Source organism: Lampetra fluviatilis, chromosome 15 (genome assembly GCF_964198595.1).
Source record: "Lampetra fluviatilis chromosome 15, kcLamFluv1.1, whole genome shotgun sequence".
In the NCBI taxonomy this organism is placed as follows: domain Eukaryota; kingdom Metazoa; phylum Chordata; class Hyperoartia; order Petromyzontiformes; family Petromyzontidae; genus Lampetra; species Lampetra fluviatilis.
Genome location: NC_136289.1, coordinates 462,261 through 477,004, shown reverse-complemented (window position 1 = coordinate 477,004; position 14,744 = coordinate 462,261). Strand labels below are relative to the sequence as shown.

General features: G+C 50.3%; 1 protein-coding gene across 2 annotated transcripts in view; it reads right to left on the bottom strand.

Moving 5' to 3' along the window:
• Positions 1 to 2,393: 2,393 nt before the first annotated feature.
• The window catches only part of LOC144936080 (endothelin-converting enzyme 1-like), a 56,208-nt gene continuing 43,857 nt past the window's right edge, over positions 2,394 to 14,744 (bottom strand). For both annotated transcript variants that reach the window (XM_078862907.1, XM_078862906.1), the window contains exons 14-19: positions 14,155 to 14,255; positions 12,549 to 12,668; positions 11,760 to 11,827; positions 11,093 to 11,283; positions 9,474 to 9,569; positions 2,394 to 6,725 (exon numbers count right to left, since the gene is read on the bottom strand). In XM_078862907.1, coding sequence (XP_078719033.1) covers positions 6,549 to 6,725; positions 9,474 to 9,569; positions 11,093 to 11,283; positions 11,760 to 11,827; positions 12,549 to 12,668; positions 14,155 to 14,255 — 753 coding nt within the window. In that variant the 3' untranslated portion in view covers positions 2,394 to 6,548. The remainder of the gene's footprint in view (positions 6,726 to 9,473; positions 9,570 to 11,092; positions 11,284 to 11,759; positions 11,828 to 12,548; positions 12,669 to 14,154; positions 14,256 to 14,744) is intronic.

Below are 14,744 nucleotides of genomic sequence, written 5' to 3'. Positions count from 1 at the left end.
TAGCGTACCAATGGTAATCCCTATTGAAGTATGGTGCCCTTTATAGGCACGCATTTAAACAATGTGTAGTGAGTCCAACTGAAAAGTCAACAGTGGACAACACTATTTATTTCACTAACTCAACATAACATAACACAACCTACACTTGGGTGTTGAATGCTCATCTAGCCACACTACGGCAGAACTAGACACGGTTCGCTGGGTCCCGGCTAGGACCACAAGCTGGGTCCCGGACCGCGTGGCTAGAGGCTTCTTTTACCCGACGTGGATCTTCTTCACCAGCAACCCGAAGAACCCCGAGCCCCTCACGGGGCCCCCATTATATCGGCCTGGGCTGGGGCTGGCTCCGGCCCTCGCCCCACCCACCTTCTAGATCTCTCGAGCTCTTTCCCAAAGGCTCCCGAGAGCTCCTTTAGACCACGTGACCACCCAACGGCCCCCGTCCACCGGTCGCCCCCCTCCAATATCATCTGGTCACGTGTCGGCAGGTCAACCAGCGTACCATGCCCCAACGTAACCCTGGTTGGCTGACAATCCCTCTTGCTCCCTCACCGAAGGCCCGCACCGCACACTGTACGTGGTGCCTCCGCGCTGATCAGCGCTCACCCAAGCCCCGCTAGGGCTGGTACTATGCCCAGTAAGCGGGCTACACGTAATGCCAACACATTATCCGCCGTGGCTTCGTAAGCCCGGCACCACACAGTGACATCACTACAAATGTATTCTTTTTGGTTCTTTTGGTAAAGTCACGTAGAAGGGAAATAATAAAATAATACAAATAAAACAATACGACGTTTCGGCCACAACGCAAGCAGCCGTCCTCAGGTGAAGAACAGGGCTGTCGGAAAGACAGCGTCCAAAACGTCGTGAGAATTATTTTATTATGTTTCTCTGATGTTATTTTAGTCTCGTGCTGATTATTCGTCCTTAATAGGTTTTTAAAAACTGATAATTCGTCCTGTTTCCCCAACATAACATTTGCCACACGTACAGTTAATCCTGTACACACCTTCTCTTGATAGCTTCGGTAATACATCTTTTGTACCAGATATTAATTTCTGTATTTTATGTACCGTGACAAATCTAACTGATATTTTGTTTTTCCAAACATCTGACTAGCTTATCAGTTACTTCCATAATGTACGGTATTTTGATCTTTTTAAATACTTGGGCAGTTTCAATGCTCGTGTAATTTTATTTGGTTTTGGCATTCAATGCCCTGTTGATTTGTGCATCATTGTAACCGTTAATTTGCAGCGCTTCTTTAACATGTTGAATTTCACTTCTCAGACTGTCACCATCTGACACTTTCTTAGCTCGATGAATGAGCGTCTTGATAAGAGCAGATTTCTGTGCGGTCTCCCCCAAAAAAACCTCTATTATGGATATTGGTCGTGAAAGCCTACGTGTTAAACTGTGTTCTTATTGCAGAAGTTCATCGCCTAAACTCGTGAACTGGCTTCGGTCTCCTGCACTTCGTTCCACTTCCGATGCAGAGCGGCTCCGTGCGTGGAGCGGCCCGGCGCTCCACTTGGAATGAGCAACACGTGGAGGTGTACAGCGTTGCACGCACAACAACCCCGAGCAGCAGAATCCAGACCACTCGCTCAAAAAGTTTAGCAAACATGGCCCACCAGTTATTCAGAAACGGTGGTTTGGATAAGGAAAACGGCACATGTGGCTGTGTTAATAAAACTCTCTTTCACAGCCTTGCACTCGCTCTTCTGCTCCGATGGGATTTATCGACAGAGATTATAATCGCTCCACTTGAGCAGAGAGGACACTCCGACTCTTGTCACCATTTGGATATTTAACAAGGGGGTGGGGGGGGCTGTTTTTTGAAGGTTTGGGGTGCCCCCCCCCCGCCGACTTCAGGGGCATGCCAAGACAGTTAACGCATTATGAAAATGGCAGTCAACACGGTGGTCCATTCACATGCATTCGTGCTCTTGCAAGAACACATTGTGGCAATGGCATTTATCCAGGAGAGCTTTAGTCGTCCCATTCTGTCATGTTAGGGCAGTTAGGCCCATTGAACGTTAAGGATTATTTACCTCGAAAAGCCTCACTTGAGCAGGAGGCTCCTGCCAAGTTTTCGCAGTATGGGGGCGATGTTGCTGTGTACTCTCATTGAGTAATTTGTAGTAAATTTCTTTGAGCATGTGGAGGACGTAAAAAAACACATACAACATAACTGGTATTGGCTAAATGCCAGTTAGCTATCGGAGACAACTGCAGAACCCTGAGGAAGCCCATGCAGAACAGAGGGAGAACATACAAACTCCACGCAGAAAAGCACCCGAGGTGGGAATCGAACTCAGGACTTCTTGGTATGGGCGCTACCGCTGCTCCGCTCCGCTGCCTTCATTGATCAAGCATGAATAAGGCTCAGGTATTTGCAGATCATTTTATTGCAGAAAAAAATTACTCCTAGTTAACAAGGATTATATTGCGAATCTCTCACCAGTATCCAGACACCCCCATAAAACCAAACTGAATATAAAATGTTCGTCTTATCTACGTAGTATCACCCCAACAAATGTTTACTTAACATCTGGAACGTTTGTCACGCCAGTTATTCTCAAACAGAATCTCACACAACAGTGGCAAGTACAATGCAACTCTGCATTTCCAGCAGCATTGAATGTGATGACAGCGACATTAATCGTTTCTTATGTTGAAAGTTGCGTGATTTTATATTTGGGTAACAATTTTATTGTACACACATTTCAGGGTCAACGTTGGGATACGAAACAATTAGTCTCACAAAACTATGAAATCAACGATCCATCAATCAACTCTTCAAGAAAATCGACTGTCCATTTGTGCAAAACGTGAAAGCAGCAAATACCGCTCGATTCTAAAACCCCGCTGCCAACAGCTGAGGAAGCCTCCAGTCACCCTGAACGTGAACACGGGTGACTGCGGGGTTTGTGGGTAGGATGAGGCAATTAGCTTGAATCAAATGAACACGGCACATGGCAGCGATAGCTACACGCAGCGTGTCGAGCCAGGCGGTGCTACAGCGGAGGCCTCAACTTGACTCACCGAAGGACACGGGGTTTGGTTCATGGGTGTTGGGATCCAGCATCCTAATCCCAACAAAACTCATGTTTACGGGCCACCCAATGTCTCAACTTGCCTTTTTAATATCACCATGGAGTTATAATTACCAACCCTCACGAGTTATTTATGTTAAATTCCATGCAGTATAGTTGCGTGTCAAAACGAGGATCCGTATCTAACATAAGGGTCCTTGCCTATGGGAATCTGGTTGTTCCCCAGCATGGATTCATCCAGGCCTGATGAGACAACTGAATGTTGAAGCCAGTACAGACTTTTGCTCGTGCTAAACCAATGCCGCTATGTGCTCCCAGAAGGCTTTGTGGCTGATTGGATGTGTAAACATTTTTTTTTTATGTGGAGGCGTCTGGTCTGCGTATTTACTCATTTCACCGTGCGACTGACCATCGTTTTGTTCTGTATAAGTGTCTTGTATATTATCTGGCTGAGTGGGTCAGTGGTTAGAGTATTTGGCAAGGAAAGGGATGAACGCAAGTTAAAATCTTGGTTGGGGGTTAACTGAGCCCATCACTCCTTCATTAAAAATAAAACAGTACCCCACCTGGTGTGATGTCAACAGTGAAAACTCGCGCCCACCACGGAAACGTGGATTTACCAGCGTTGCCCCAACTTGGGCAGGGGCAACGAGCCGTGCTGAAGCCGAACAACGCGGCGTGCATTCCCATTGCGAGGGTCAGGGCGTCTCCAAGTCTCTCAGGATCACGCCGTAGAACGTCGAGAGACATTTGTGCGAGACACTTTAGTGGTCGTCACTACTTTATGACGAATGAACGGACGAGCATTCGCATCTCTCTCGTGTAACGACGCGTCTCCCCGTGGGCAGCTGTCCCTGTGCGGCACGGCGTGACTCGGCGCGTAGCATTCGTTTCCCAGGAGGCGGCGGTGATTGCCGAGCACATGTCCATTTGTATTATTTCCTACAATTGAAATGAGACTGATATTGTGCATTGATTTGATCAAAATAATTTTGTTGTCTTTCTCCCACATCTCCGATTAGCACAGTTGGCTACGTACGGCGCAAAAGAACTGCAACATACAGTACATGATCAGCAGGTGACAGGCTACCGTGAGCAGAGGTAGAGCCGACTATGGTTTCGACATAGTGCAAGAAGCTCTGTCATCGAGAATTGCAGTGTGAGACTTGTCAAAGTTCAGTTCAATGTCTGCACACTGTCCAGTAGTGGCATGATTGTTTGCATGTTGACTACAGGGAGCGCAAAAACACGATACAGAAGTGGCATTAAAAGGTACACAACGTTGCAGTTGAGCAAGTCTAACATCTGAAAACATATTCAAAGTGCAAATTTTCAACCAAAATGGGACATTTCACAAAACATGCTTTACTCTGAATAGAATCTTTAACTTTACCGCTGCATTGTCCAGCAACTCTACATTTAATGTAACCCCAAAGGGCCACATATCACCATCCAAAATCCACTCTCTTGTCAGGAATCAGATACCGTGTGCAGTAAGTGTGCTTCTCTAAATGGCAGACCACAAGGAAACCCTCAGAGGGACCGACAAACAAACATCGCTCGGCAGCAGCAACACTGCCCGGAATGCATTCCCCACCCAGCCCGTCCACTATGCATCATCCTTGGCCGATGGTGCTAAGGCCAAGCTCAGTCACAAGTCGTGAGCAGTGGACATGTGAACAGGCCCCAGGGAATGTTCACATTCGTACAATTCGCGGGTAAACTTGTTTCCCCCGTCAACCAGCAGCACTGGGGGTCTGTCGATAGTGGGGTCGTCCCTTCATTTCCTCCGAACCCCCTCCAGCTCGCTCTCCCCTACCCAGCCTTCCCCGTGCTCGCGCTCTCAAAGTCGTTTCCATCCTTTAAGATGGAAGTGAGAGCGATCGCACTCCAGCTTTGTTGTTTAATGAGCAGCGCGCCGTACTGATCGCGTGACGGCGAGCTCCCGGCTCGGCCAGCGGTCACGACAAGGGCTTGCGGCCTTACGCAGGTTACTTGACAATTCAGAACTCATTCGATAAACCCTACAGCATTTTAATTGCGATGACTCCAATGGTGACGGTGCGGATAACCAGTATGTGGTTAGCGTTGGGGTTGCTGTCCATGGCGAGGATGTTGTTGGGCGTAAACGGGCGTGGGGCTGCTCACTAAGGTGCAGGTTTTGAAACATTTCTTAACACAACAACAAACCAAAGCAAACGAGTGAAACACAGGCGGCTAAACGATTATCCAGCAATTACAACGATAACAAATAAAAACGAAATAAAACAATTGATAATACGTACCGTTCACATGCAGCGATAACTACGACTACACCACCACCAAGTAAGGCCACGTGCGCGCACTGCCTCCAACCATTGGTCTCTTCGGTTTTCGGGCAATCCGTGGGGCAGCGTCAACCCACGACCGAATATCTGGGGTCCAATGACCGACCGTGGGAAGCCTACGCAACGCTCCACTTCCCTCCTGTTTGCCAAGAACCCTCCTCCTGTCCCAAGCAAAATCGATGCCCTATGACTCGTGGGGGTGATGTGTGTACCAGCCAATCGAATCTGTGACAGCATCAACGTTTAAAGCACAGTTTGAGAACACACAGTTGCGTGTAATCAACTCACTAATTATTTAGCAAATTATCTTAAATGTTACGCCTTATACTAAAGAGCATTAAAACTTGACTACAGCTACGTTAACGGAACAAACACGTTGATGTGCATCTACATGTTAACTTACAAAAATGTGGATAAAATGCTCTCGGGGAAAACGACAGCGAAGCCTCTGCCACGCATGTTCAAAATCTGTAGCTGCGAGAGAGTGCTGCCGCGGAAGGCACGATGCTGTGGTCGGGGAGCGGGGAAGCCGTGCCAGTTCAACGGGGTTCGGGGTCGATGGCGCTCGAAGACGTCATCCAACCGAGGGAACAATCACTGCCCCTATTGCATTTCTTTAAAAAGTTATCGAATGTGTTTTGTTTTAAACACAAGAATCAGTATAAAAATGACTGCTCGTATGAAAGAGCATTTCCTAATTAGGTTCAAAGTAACACGTTTAAGCCAATTGTATTGGCGAGGCCTAACAAGGATTAAAACCTCTTGATTTGGTGGCACGATTGGCCGTCTGTGTTTAATCTCTTGAGATGTGCAATACCTCACAAATACGGTTAATTATAACCAATCGAAATGGGTTGAGTGTTAATCCATGGACCAGAGCAAAAATTTGTACCACCCAAGGTAACATGCCAACGTTTTTATACTGCCAATACGAGTGGATTATTTGATAACCCACTCATTACGAATGGTTATCACTTCAGTCATTGGGCACACAAATTGTAACCCACGGAAGCGCTGCTGCTTCAGGTGGTACCGACAAGTAATATATCTGGTCTGGGCTCATTGGACCGAGTGGCAACAGCAAACCGACTCGAAGCAGACGTGCTGTGGCGGGACGGCACGCTGCTCCCGCAGCCGCCGCTGTCCATTCCCACGGGCACCTTCACCACACGCGGCACTTCTTCTCCGTGTTCATGGCGGAGCCCTGGGGGCAGGCGAAGGCCTTGGAGAACTCGGCGGAGTTGGAGAGGACCCCCAGCACACGGAAGCGAGACGGGCTGGTGGGGGCTGTCGCCAGCGTCTCCCGCAGGTGCTCCGGCGTCTCCGCGGAGCACAGGGACTGGATGGAGACACAAGGAGGGTGGCCAGATGGACATGAGAACAGAGAAACCAATGCTACCCGCTGGGGAAGCCACCCGTCACGGAATTCGCATCTGTATTCAGGTGGTAGGAACAGAGATTTACCAAGATCTCCTATTGGTCTCGTTTTGAGCATTTACAGGATTTCCCTGCGATTAGTTCGCTTATATACATTGCTGATGGATTAGGGAACATATTTCCTCATAAGTTTAATGTTTCGCATATGCGTTCTATAAAAAAATGCACAACATATTGAGCAATTTTTAAGCGAGGAACGCACGCTGTGAAAACGGACTATTTTGCAATGTAATACTGGACAGTAGACGCAAGCTGGACTCCACTATGTCGGACAACATGGTGGAGCTGCTGGAGTCCCATGGCAAGGATGCAGCTGTAACAACGAGCTGAGGTAGAGCCAATAAATCAATACCTCCACCACCACCACCACCACGAATGTTCACTGGCATTCACTGCTACAAGAAGCTGTACCAGCAGAAGATGAAAAATGCTGTCCAGCTGCCTTGGGACAGATTTCTTTAAGTTCTGCAATCAGGCCAGAATGTCTGAAGAAGAGCCCAGAAGGGAGGCAGCTTTCTCGAGTGAATATTCCTGCGGCTCCAGCGTCATTGTAGAGGCAGGAGAGACCCTGCCCCTTCGTCTGCGTAACTCCACCACTGCTCACCCCTAGAGCACTCGATCAGCAAGCTCTTAATCCATCTCTGATAAGTTTTACCTAATTATTTGTATTTATCATGAGTTAAAATATATGTTAATCATATGCATTTTTGTGCACTTCATGACATTTAGTCACACATATTTTATTCCAGAAATGTTGGCCAGGAACGCAACCTCTGATTTTAACATTATGTCTATGGGAAATTAGAATTCACTTGAAGTAATTTCGAGTTAAGTAGCAGGAACACATCCTTAACATATAGCAGAGAATTCCTGTATTTAGGATACCGCAGAGGAATGGTAGGCCTAGGTTGATTGACGAGCATGTCTGGGTTTGGTTGACAATCCTAGAAGATGGTTCCCCAACCACCAACTCTCGTCACATGTGGAGTGCCATAGATGGGCCACACTTACCAGCAGGTAGCTTGGACCCCCAGGGGAGGGGCCACTGTGCCAGCCCAAGAGGGGAGGGGCTGCTGGGGGCTCTAGGATCCTAGGCAGATAAGCCCTCGGCGCCAGGCCCTACGATCCCAGGCAACCCAGACAGCTAAGCCCCTTGGCGCCACCAACGGGGGGGGGGGGGGGGGCTGTGTGCGCTCTGTGGGCTATCTGGGGGCACACACAACCCCACCCCTCGTTGGGCAAGAGGCATAAAAGGGCCACTCCCTGGCCGATCGGGGCCAGTCGCAGCTCAAGCCCCAAGACCAGCCAGCTTAGGACCCTGGACCCCCTCGTCCCGCTTGTCCTTGTAAGGGCCGGGACGTTGTGCGGGCCAGTGGTGGGACTCTGGGACTCCCGGCTCTACGTCCTTGTAAGGGCGAGTTCCGAGGAAGCCAGAGTCTAGAGCCGCACCTTGGCTGGGTCGGGTCAGGTAGCCTCCCCTAGGGTAGTTATAGCCGGAGGACCCCAGAGCGTAGCTAGAGTCAGGTACGCTAAGAGTAGGCTGTGTCGCTAGGCTGCGTCGCTAGGCTGTGTACCTAGGCTGTCTACCTAGGCTCTGTACCTAGGCTGTGTACCTAGGCTGTGTACCTAGGCTGTGTACCTATGCTGTGTACCTAGGCTGTCTACCTAGGCTCTGTACCTAGGCTGTGTACCTAGGCTGTCTACCTAGGCTGTGTACCTAGGCTGTGTACCTAGGCTGTGTACCTAGGCTGTGTACCTAGGCTGTGTACCTAGGCTGTGTACCTAGGCTGTGTACCTAGGCTGTGTACCTAGGCTGTGTACCTAGGCTCTGTACCTAGGCTGTCTACCTAGGCTGTCTACCTAGGCTGTGTACCTAGGCTGTGTACCTAGGCTCTGTACCTAGGCTGTGTACCTAGGCTGTGTACCTAGGCTGTGTACCTAGGCTGTGTACCTAGGCTGTGTACCTAGGCTCTGTACCTAGGCTGTGTACCTAGGCTCTGTACCTAGGCTGTGTACCTAGGCTGTGTACCTAGGCTGTGTACCTAGGCTGTGTACCTAGGCTGTGTACCTAGGCTCTGTATCTAGGCTGTGTACCTAGGCTGTGTACCTAGGCTGTGTACCTAGGCTGTGTACCTAGGCTGTAACAGAGTATCAGGACTGTTGAGGTTTTGCATTGTAATAAATAAGTTACCTCTACAAGTGTCTCCGGAACCCATTACACATGTTACACTTTGGGAGCCCGCGTAGCTCACTCACAGCCGTGTTGCTACCGGTTTCCTAGAGCAGGTTTCATAAAAAGTTATGTATTTTTTCAATTTAACAACATATAAGCAATGATTTATCTAAAATTGCATGAAAAGGCTACTTTTTGCTGTAAGCAAAACAAACCCAGTGGCAACACGAACGATTAATTTAGCTGTTCAGAAGAAAGTAACATGCGCAGGTTTTACATTTGTTGTGTGACAGTGCTGAGAGCCACAGGGAACACGAGTGCGCCGTACGTAGCGTGCCTACGTGCGAGTCGACGTGCGCACGCCCGTGCTTCTCGTACGCGCACGGTTGTTTATCCTTAAGTGGCAGGTGCGAGGGGCTGTGCCGAGCGGCGGTGACGCGGCACGGAGCGGAGCGCTGGGTGCAGGGAGTGGGGCACCTGAGCGAAGCTGACGAAAAACGTCTGTCGAGCATTCAGGCCGAGGAAGGGCAGCTGTGGCTCCTCTCCGTTCTTGGCGATCCAGTCCTCATAGGCCTGACACAGCACCGCACACACAACTCATTAGACACTTGTGAACAGTTTGAAAATGTTCCGATACATTATTTCTCATTATTATTCCTCTCGTTTACCGAAGAAAGCCTCACTGAGTCTCACGACACTTTTTATCATCACTCCCGGCACCACAACTGCGTCGGCCCTTGAGAAGCAGGATGCTGGGAATGACCGCGAGTCTCAATGTGACCTTGGGAATTGCCGTCATGCGACTACCTCGCTTCGACAGCTGTAACACTGCAGTCATCGGCAGCGGCCTCCACATTTAACTTATTTTGAGCTTATTGACCATTTATAAGCCCAAACAATTCTAAGAGACCTATTTTACAACCCTTGTAATGACGTGTTGCAGCTCGTGCCGCTGTTGCATGGCGCGTGGTATTGTATCGAGGCGTTCTCGTGACCTCGCTGCCACCATTTTCAGTTTGTAACCCGCGATGGTTTTTGGTTTTCGGCCAAAACTTTCTCCAGAACAATAACTGGCACAGAGGTGCCTCCTTACAAATGTTAACAGCTACTTTTCAAGAGCAGTTTGATATTTTATTGCTGTGGTCGTGGGCATCAAGGGATGTTTAAAATATTTAATAATAACAGTGAGTGGGGCTTGGGCGGAACGTGTCACGGCAAGGAGGGATTGGTGGCCGGTGGTCGAGACTAACGGCGGAGTGGAAGCCCAAGGAGGGAACGCGCCCAAGAGGACGGCCACCACAGTTTTTCTTTCAAAATAAAAAAAAAACTAAACAATGTTTTTATTTGACCAGGTAAGGCCCACTGAACTATACAGCTCTTTTTCCAGAAGTGACCTGGCCAGAAATAATAGCTTAACGAAATGGCTATAATCACATGAACATAGAGGAAAATACTTAAAATACACGTTGGTTCTAAATGTGGAGAGAAAAACCAGAGGACCCGGAGAAAAATCCATGCCACCACTGGGAGAACATACAAACTTCAAATACACAGGCGTCGGGGTTGGGTTTGAACCCACGACCTCCTGTATACTAGGTGAGGTAGTCAACAGCTCGCCACCGTGGCGATGTGTTGGAGCAACTTGCGCACCAGAAGGAGCAAGTGCCATTAGCGGGGTTGGTCGGGGGTGCGATGTTGATTGGGGTTCGTGGGCATCTTCGTCTTTGTGTCACTGTATGTCTGTGTGTGTGTCAATGCAATGTGGGAAGTGGTAGCGTAGCGGTCAGTTAGTGCGCTGCGCTACGAACCCGGTGAACAGAGTTCGATTTCTGCTCACAGCCAACACCAGTGACGATTATTTTAACAGGTTCTGGGCCTACCCAAAGGTTGACTCAGCCTAAAAAATTAGTACCTGGTCCGGTGTGTAAACATCGCCACTCGGGAAACAAAGGCGGCCGGGCATGGTGCTCGCCACCCACCCCCTCTTGTGCCACGTCGGCCTTCATAGACGCTCTCTGCTAACAGCACTCAGCCCCACCGGCCCGCTCCAGGCGCCCTGTGTTTGTGAACGCGTTGGCACGGGGCGGCGCTCTCACATGCAGGGCGGTGTCGAGGCCTCCGTTGTCGGCGACGTTCTCCGCCAGCGTGCGCGTGCCGTTCACGGCGAGCCCGCCGCTCGAGTAGTTCCCGTACTGATGCTCCAGGCAGCGCGCCCGCTCCTCAAACTTCTCGCGCGTCGCGTTCCTCCACCACGGCTTGTGGACGCCGCTCGCATCATACTGGCTCCCTGGGGGGCACACCGGCACTAACGTCACGACTCTACTGGCACAACCCCTTCCTGGGCCAAAGCGGGAAATGACCGTAATCTGATTTTGATTTCACCTGTGTACCCAGGAGGGTCCTGCCAAGATTTTGCAGTAGGGAACAATGTTGCTGCTACTGCTGTGTGATCCCAATTGAGCATATTTCAGGTCATGTTTCAGCATTGGGCTGTTTTGACCAACACCAGTTACGCTGTGCGTGATTCTAGCGATGCGAGGTAACCGGAAAACCCCGAAGAAACCCGTGCAGAATGGGAGGACTGATAACGGATACACTTCACACAAAGGCCACTGGACCTAGGATCTTTGCTCTAAACGTCAACTGTGAGCCATCAAACCACCTGCATTGCTATGACTGATCGGAGCTGATACACAATTTCCAAAACGGGAGACGGCATGTCGGTGTAACTATGATTGACGTACGATGGTGTGTCATCATTACCTTCACCATAGAACCCATGCAGAAACTGTCTGGCGATGACGGACCCAATGGCTCCATACCGCAGATATCTGGAGAGAAGATACACGTACGACAATACGCGTAATGAATAATCCCCGAGTAGACTTCCACTGACACTCAAGAATGCTTAACGCATGCTGCCTCAGAGAGGCAGACTTAGAGAGGTGGGACAAGGAGGGGGGGGGAACAAGGAGGGGGGGGGACAAGGGGAGGGGGGGCGACGAGGAGAGAGGGGGGGGGGACGAGGAGAGGGGGGGGACAAGGAGAGGGGGGGGGAAAGGAGAGAGGGGGGGGACAAGGAGAGGGGGGGGGGGGACAAGGGGGGGGGGACGAGGAGAGAGGGGGGGCGACGAGGAGAGGGGGGGGACAAGGAGAGGGGGGGGGGGACAAGGGGGGGGGGACAAGGGGAGGGGGGGGACGAGGAGAGAGGGGGGGGACGAGGAGAGGGGGGGGACAAGGAGAGGGGGGGGGGAAAGGAGAGGGGGGGGAAAGGAGAGAGGGGGGGAACAAGGAGAGGGAGGGGGGGATAAGGGGGGGGGGACAAGGGGAGGGGGGGGACGAGGAGAGAGGGGGGAAAGGAGAGAGGGGGGGGGACAAGGAGAGGGGGGGAACAAGGGGAGGGGGGGGACGAGGAGCGAGGGGGGGGACAAGGAGGGGGGGGGCAAAGAGAGGGGGAGGACAAGGGGAGGGGGGGGGACGAGGAGAGGGGGGGGGGGACAAAGAGATGGGGGGGGACAAGGAGGGGGGGGGGACAAGGAGAGGGGGACACACCTCTTCTGCTGGAGGTCGTAGAAGGGTGGCTGTAGAATCCCCATGGGCACGAACAGCTTATTGCGGTTATCTGTGTAGAGGTAACGACTCTCCACCTCCTGCGGTGGAAAGAGGTTGCCGCTGCAGAGACGCAAAAACACCGCGTCGAGATGAGAAAGCGGCCACGGAGTGCAGAACGATGTCACATTGAGGACCGTGCTGCCCAGCGATGACAATACACGCTACCGCTTTCATTCACGAGCCCGGGAGAAGTTGACTCAAGCCAACTTCCCGTGCAAATGAGCAATGGGTCGATGCTCATCTTACCGACTTTTGGGTGAAACACACACACACACTAGTGTGTTTACTCTATTACAACTAAAATATCGCAAATAATAATAATAATTGCGTGAGTGAGTTGTCCTGCACTGAATGGATGCTGCACTTGTCGGCATCACCAGGTGACCCAGCGGCATTTGCTGTCCAGCCCGCACCCTGCCGAGGACACTCCAGATGCCCCGCTACCCCTCCTCGCGCCCCCCTCCTTCTCTGCCCCCCACCCAACGCCCCCCCCCCCCACGCACCCCCAACTTCAATTCCTGCTCACAGACAACATCGGTGACCGATAACTGAACCGGTCCTGGGCCTCCCCGAGGTTGACTCAGCCTTAAATGGGTGCCTGGTGCGGCGTGTAAACATCAGCATTGGGGAGACAAAGGTGGTTAGATGCGGTGCATGCCACCCACCCTCTTGTGCGCCGTCACGGGCTCTACATAGCTACTACTCGCTCGCAACACTCACCCCCAAGAGTCTGCTAAGGCTCCACGGGGGACCTTTGTCTTTAAGGGAGACCTCAACTGTAACGCCGTCAACTGGCCGCACTGAAACAGAATTTTCTAATTTATTATTTTATTATTCAGAAGTGACCTGGTCACAAATGAAGTGGCTTATCATCACGTGGAAATTTATAGCAAATACTCCACACGACCACGGGGAGAGAGACATTCAAACTGCAATATACAGCAGGCGTCAGGGTTGCGATCGAACCGACAACCTCCTGCACACCAGGCGAGGTAGTCAACATCTCGCCACCGTGACACCCCTGTACTGTGACGGTTTTGGAATCGCTGGGCGTATGGAATCACTCGATCCCTTCCGTGATGTCACGAGCGCTCTTGATGAATGGACCGGACTTGCAGCATGTGCGCGTCGTGAGACGATTGTTCACAAATTCACGAGGAACAAAAACAAAGAGAGCTCATATTCTTTGGGTCTTTCGGTAAAGTCACGTAGGTAGGTTGAAAGAAAAATAAAAAACTACGACGTTTCGATCACAACACAAGCAATCGTCATATTTTTTTCCTCCTGATGACGACCGCTGGTGTTGTGATCGAAACGCCGTAGTTTTTTTGTTATTTTCTTTCAACCTATCTACGTGACTTTACCGAAAAACCCAAAGAATATGAATTCCCGCAGTCACGAAAGCTTTCAGTCAAGATTTAGAGATAGCTCAATTGGCGTGGGAAGCAGAATTATTGTCTGCGTATTTATTTTATCGATTACCCAGGAAGACAAAGTTACACCGTTTACACTGATTTTCAAACAGACGAAATGTACATATACTCACTTGGTGTTCCAGCCTAAAGACAGCTGCTCCAGTGATTTCTTGGCCAGGTACTTGTAGTAGTTCACCATCGTGTGAAAGAAAGAGTTCTCATCCGGTGTGATCTACAAACCACACACACACACAGCAAGTCACCTGTCATTTCCCAGAAGACCCAGATACCAATGGTACTACTTGCTGCAATGCGACTAATTGGAAATGTATGCAGTGTTTCACAAATGCACTCAGTCACGAACGTAGTGTATGGTATATTTTAAACCTCTTGGGGCGACAGTAGATATTGTATATTATTGTTATTTACTCCACGTGTTTACCCAAGAAAGCCTCGCCGAGTCTCATGACTCGTTTTCAGGAGGGTCCTGCCAAGTTTTTGCAGGAGCGGTCGATGTTGCTACTGTGTGTGTGATCCCAACAGAGTCGTTTGCAGTGTCACTTTTCAAAATTGGGATGCTTGGCCAATGCCAGTTACATCGTATTTTTGTTTTCTTTAACGATGAGAGGAGACCAGAAAACCCAGACGTTTTTCACGCAGAACAGGGCAAGATCGTAGAAACTGCACACATTAAGGCGCCCGAGTCGGGAATTGAACCCAG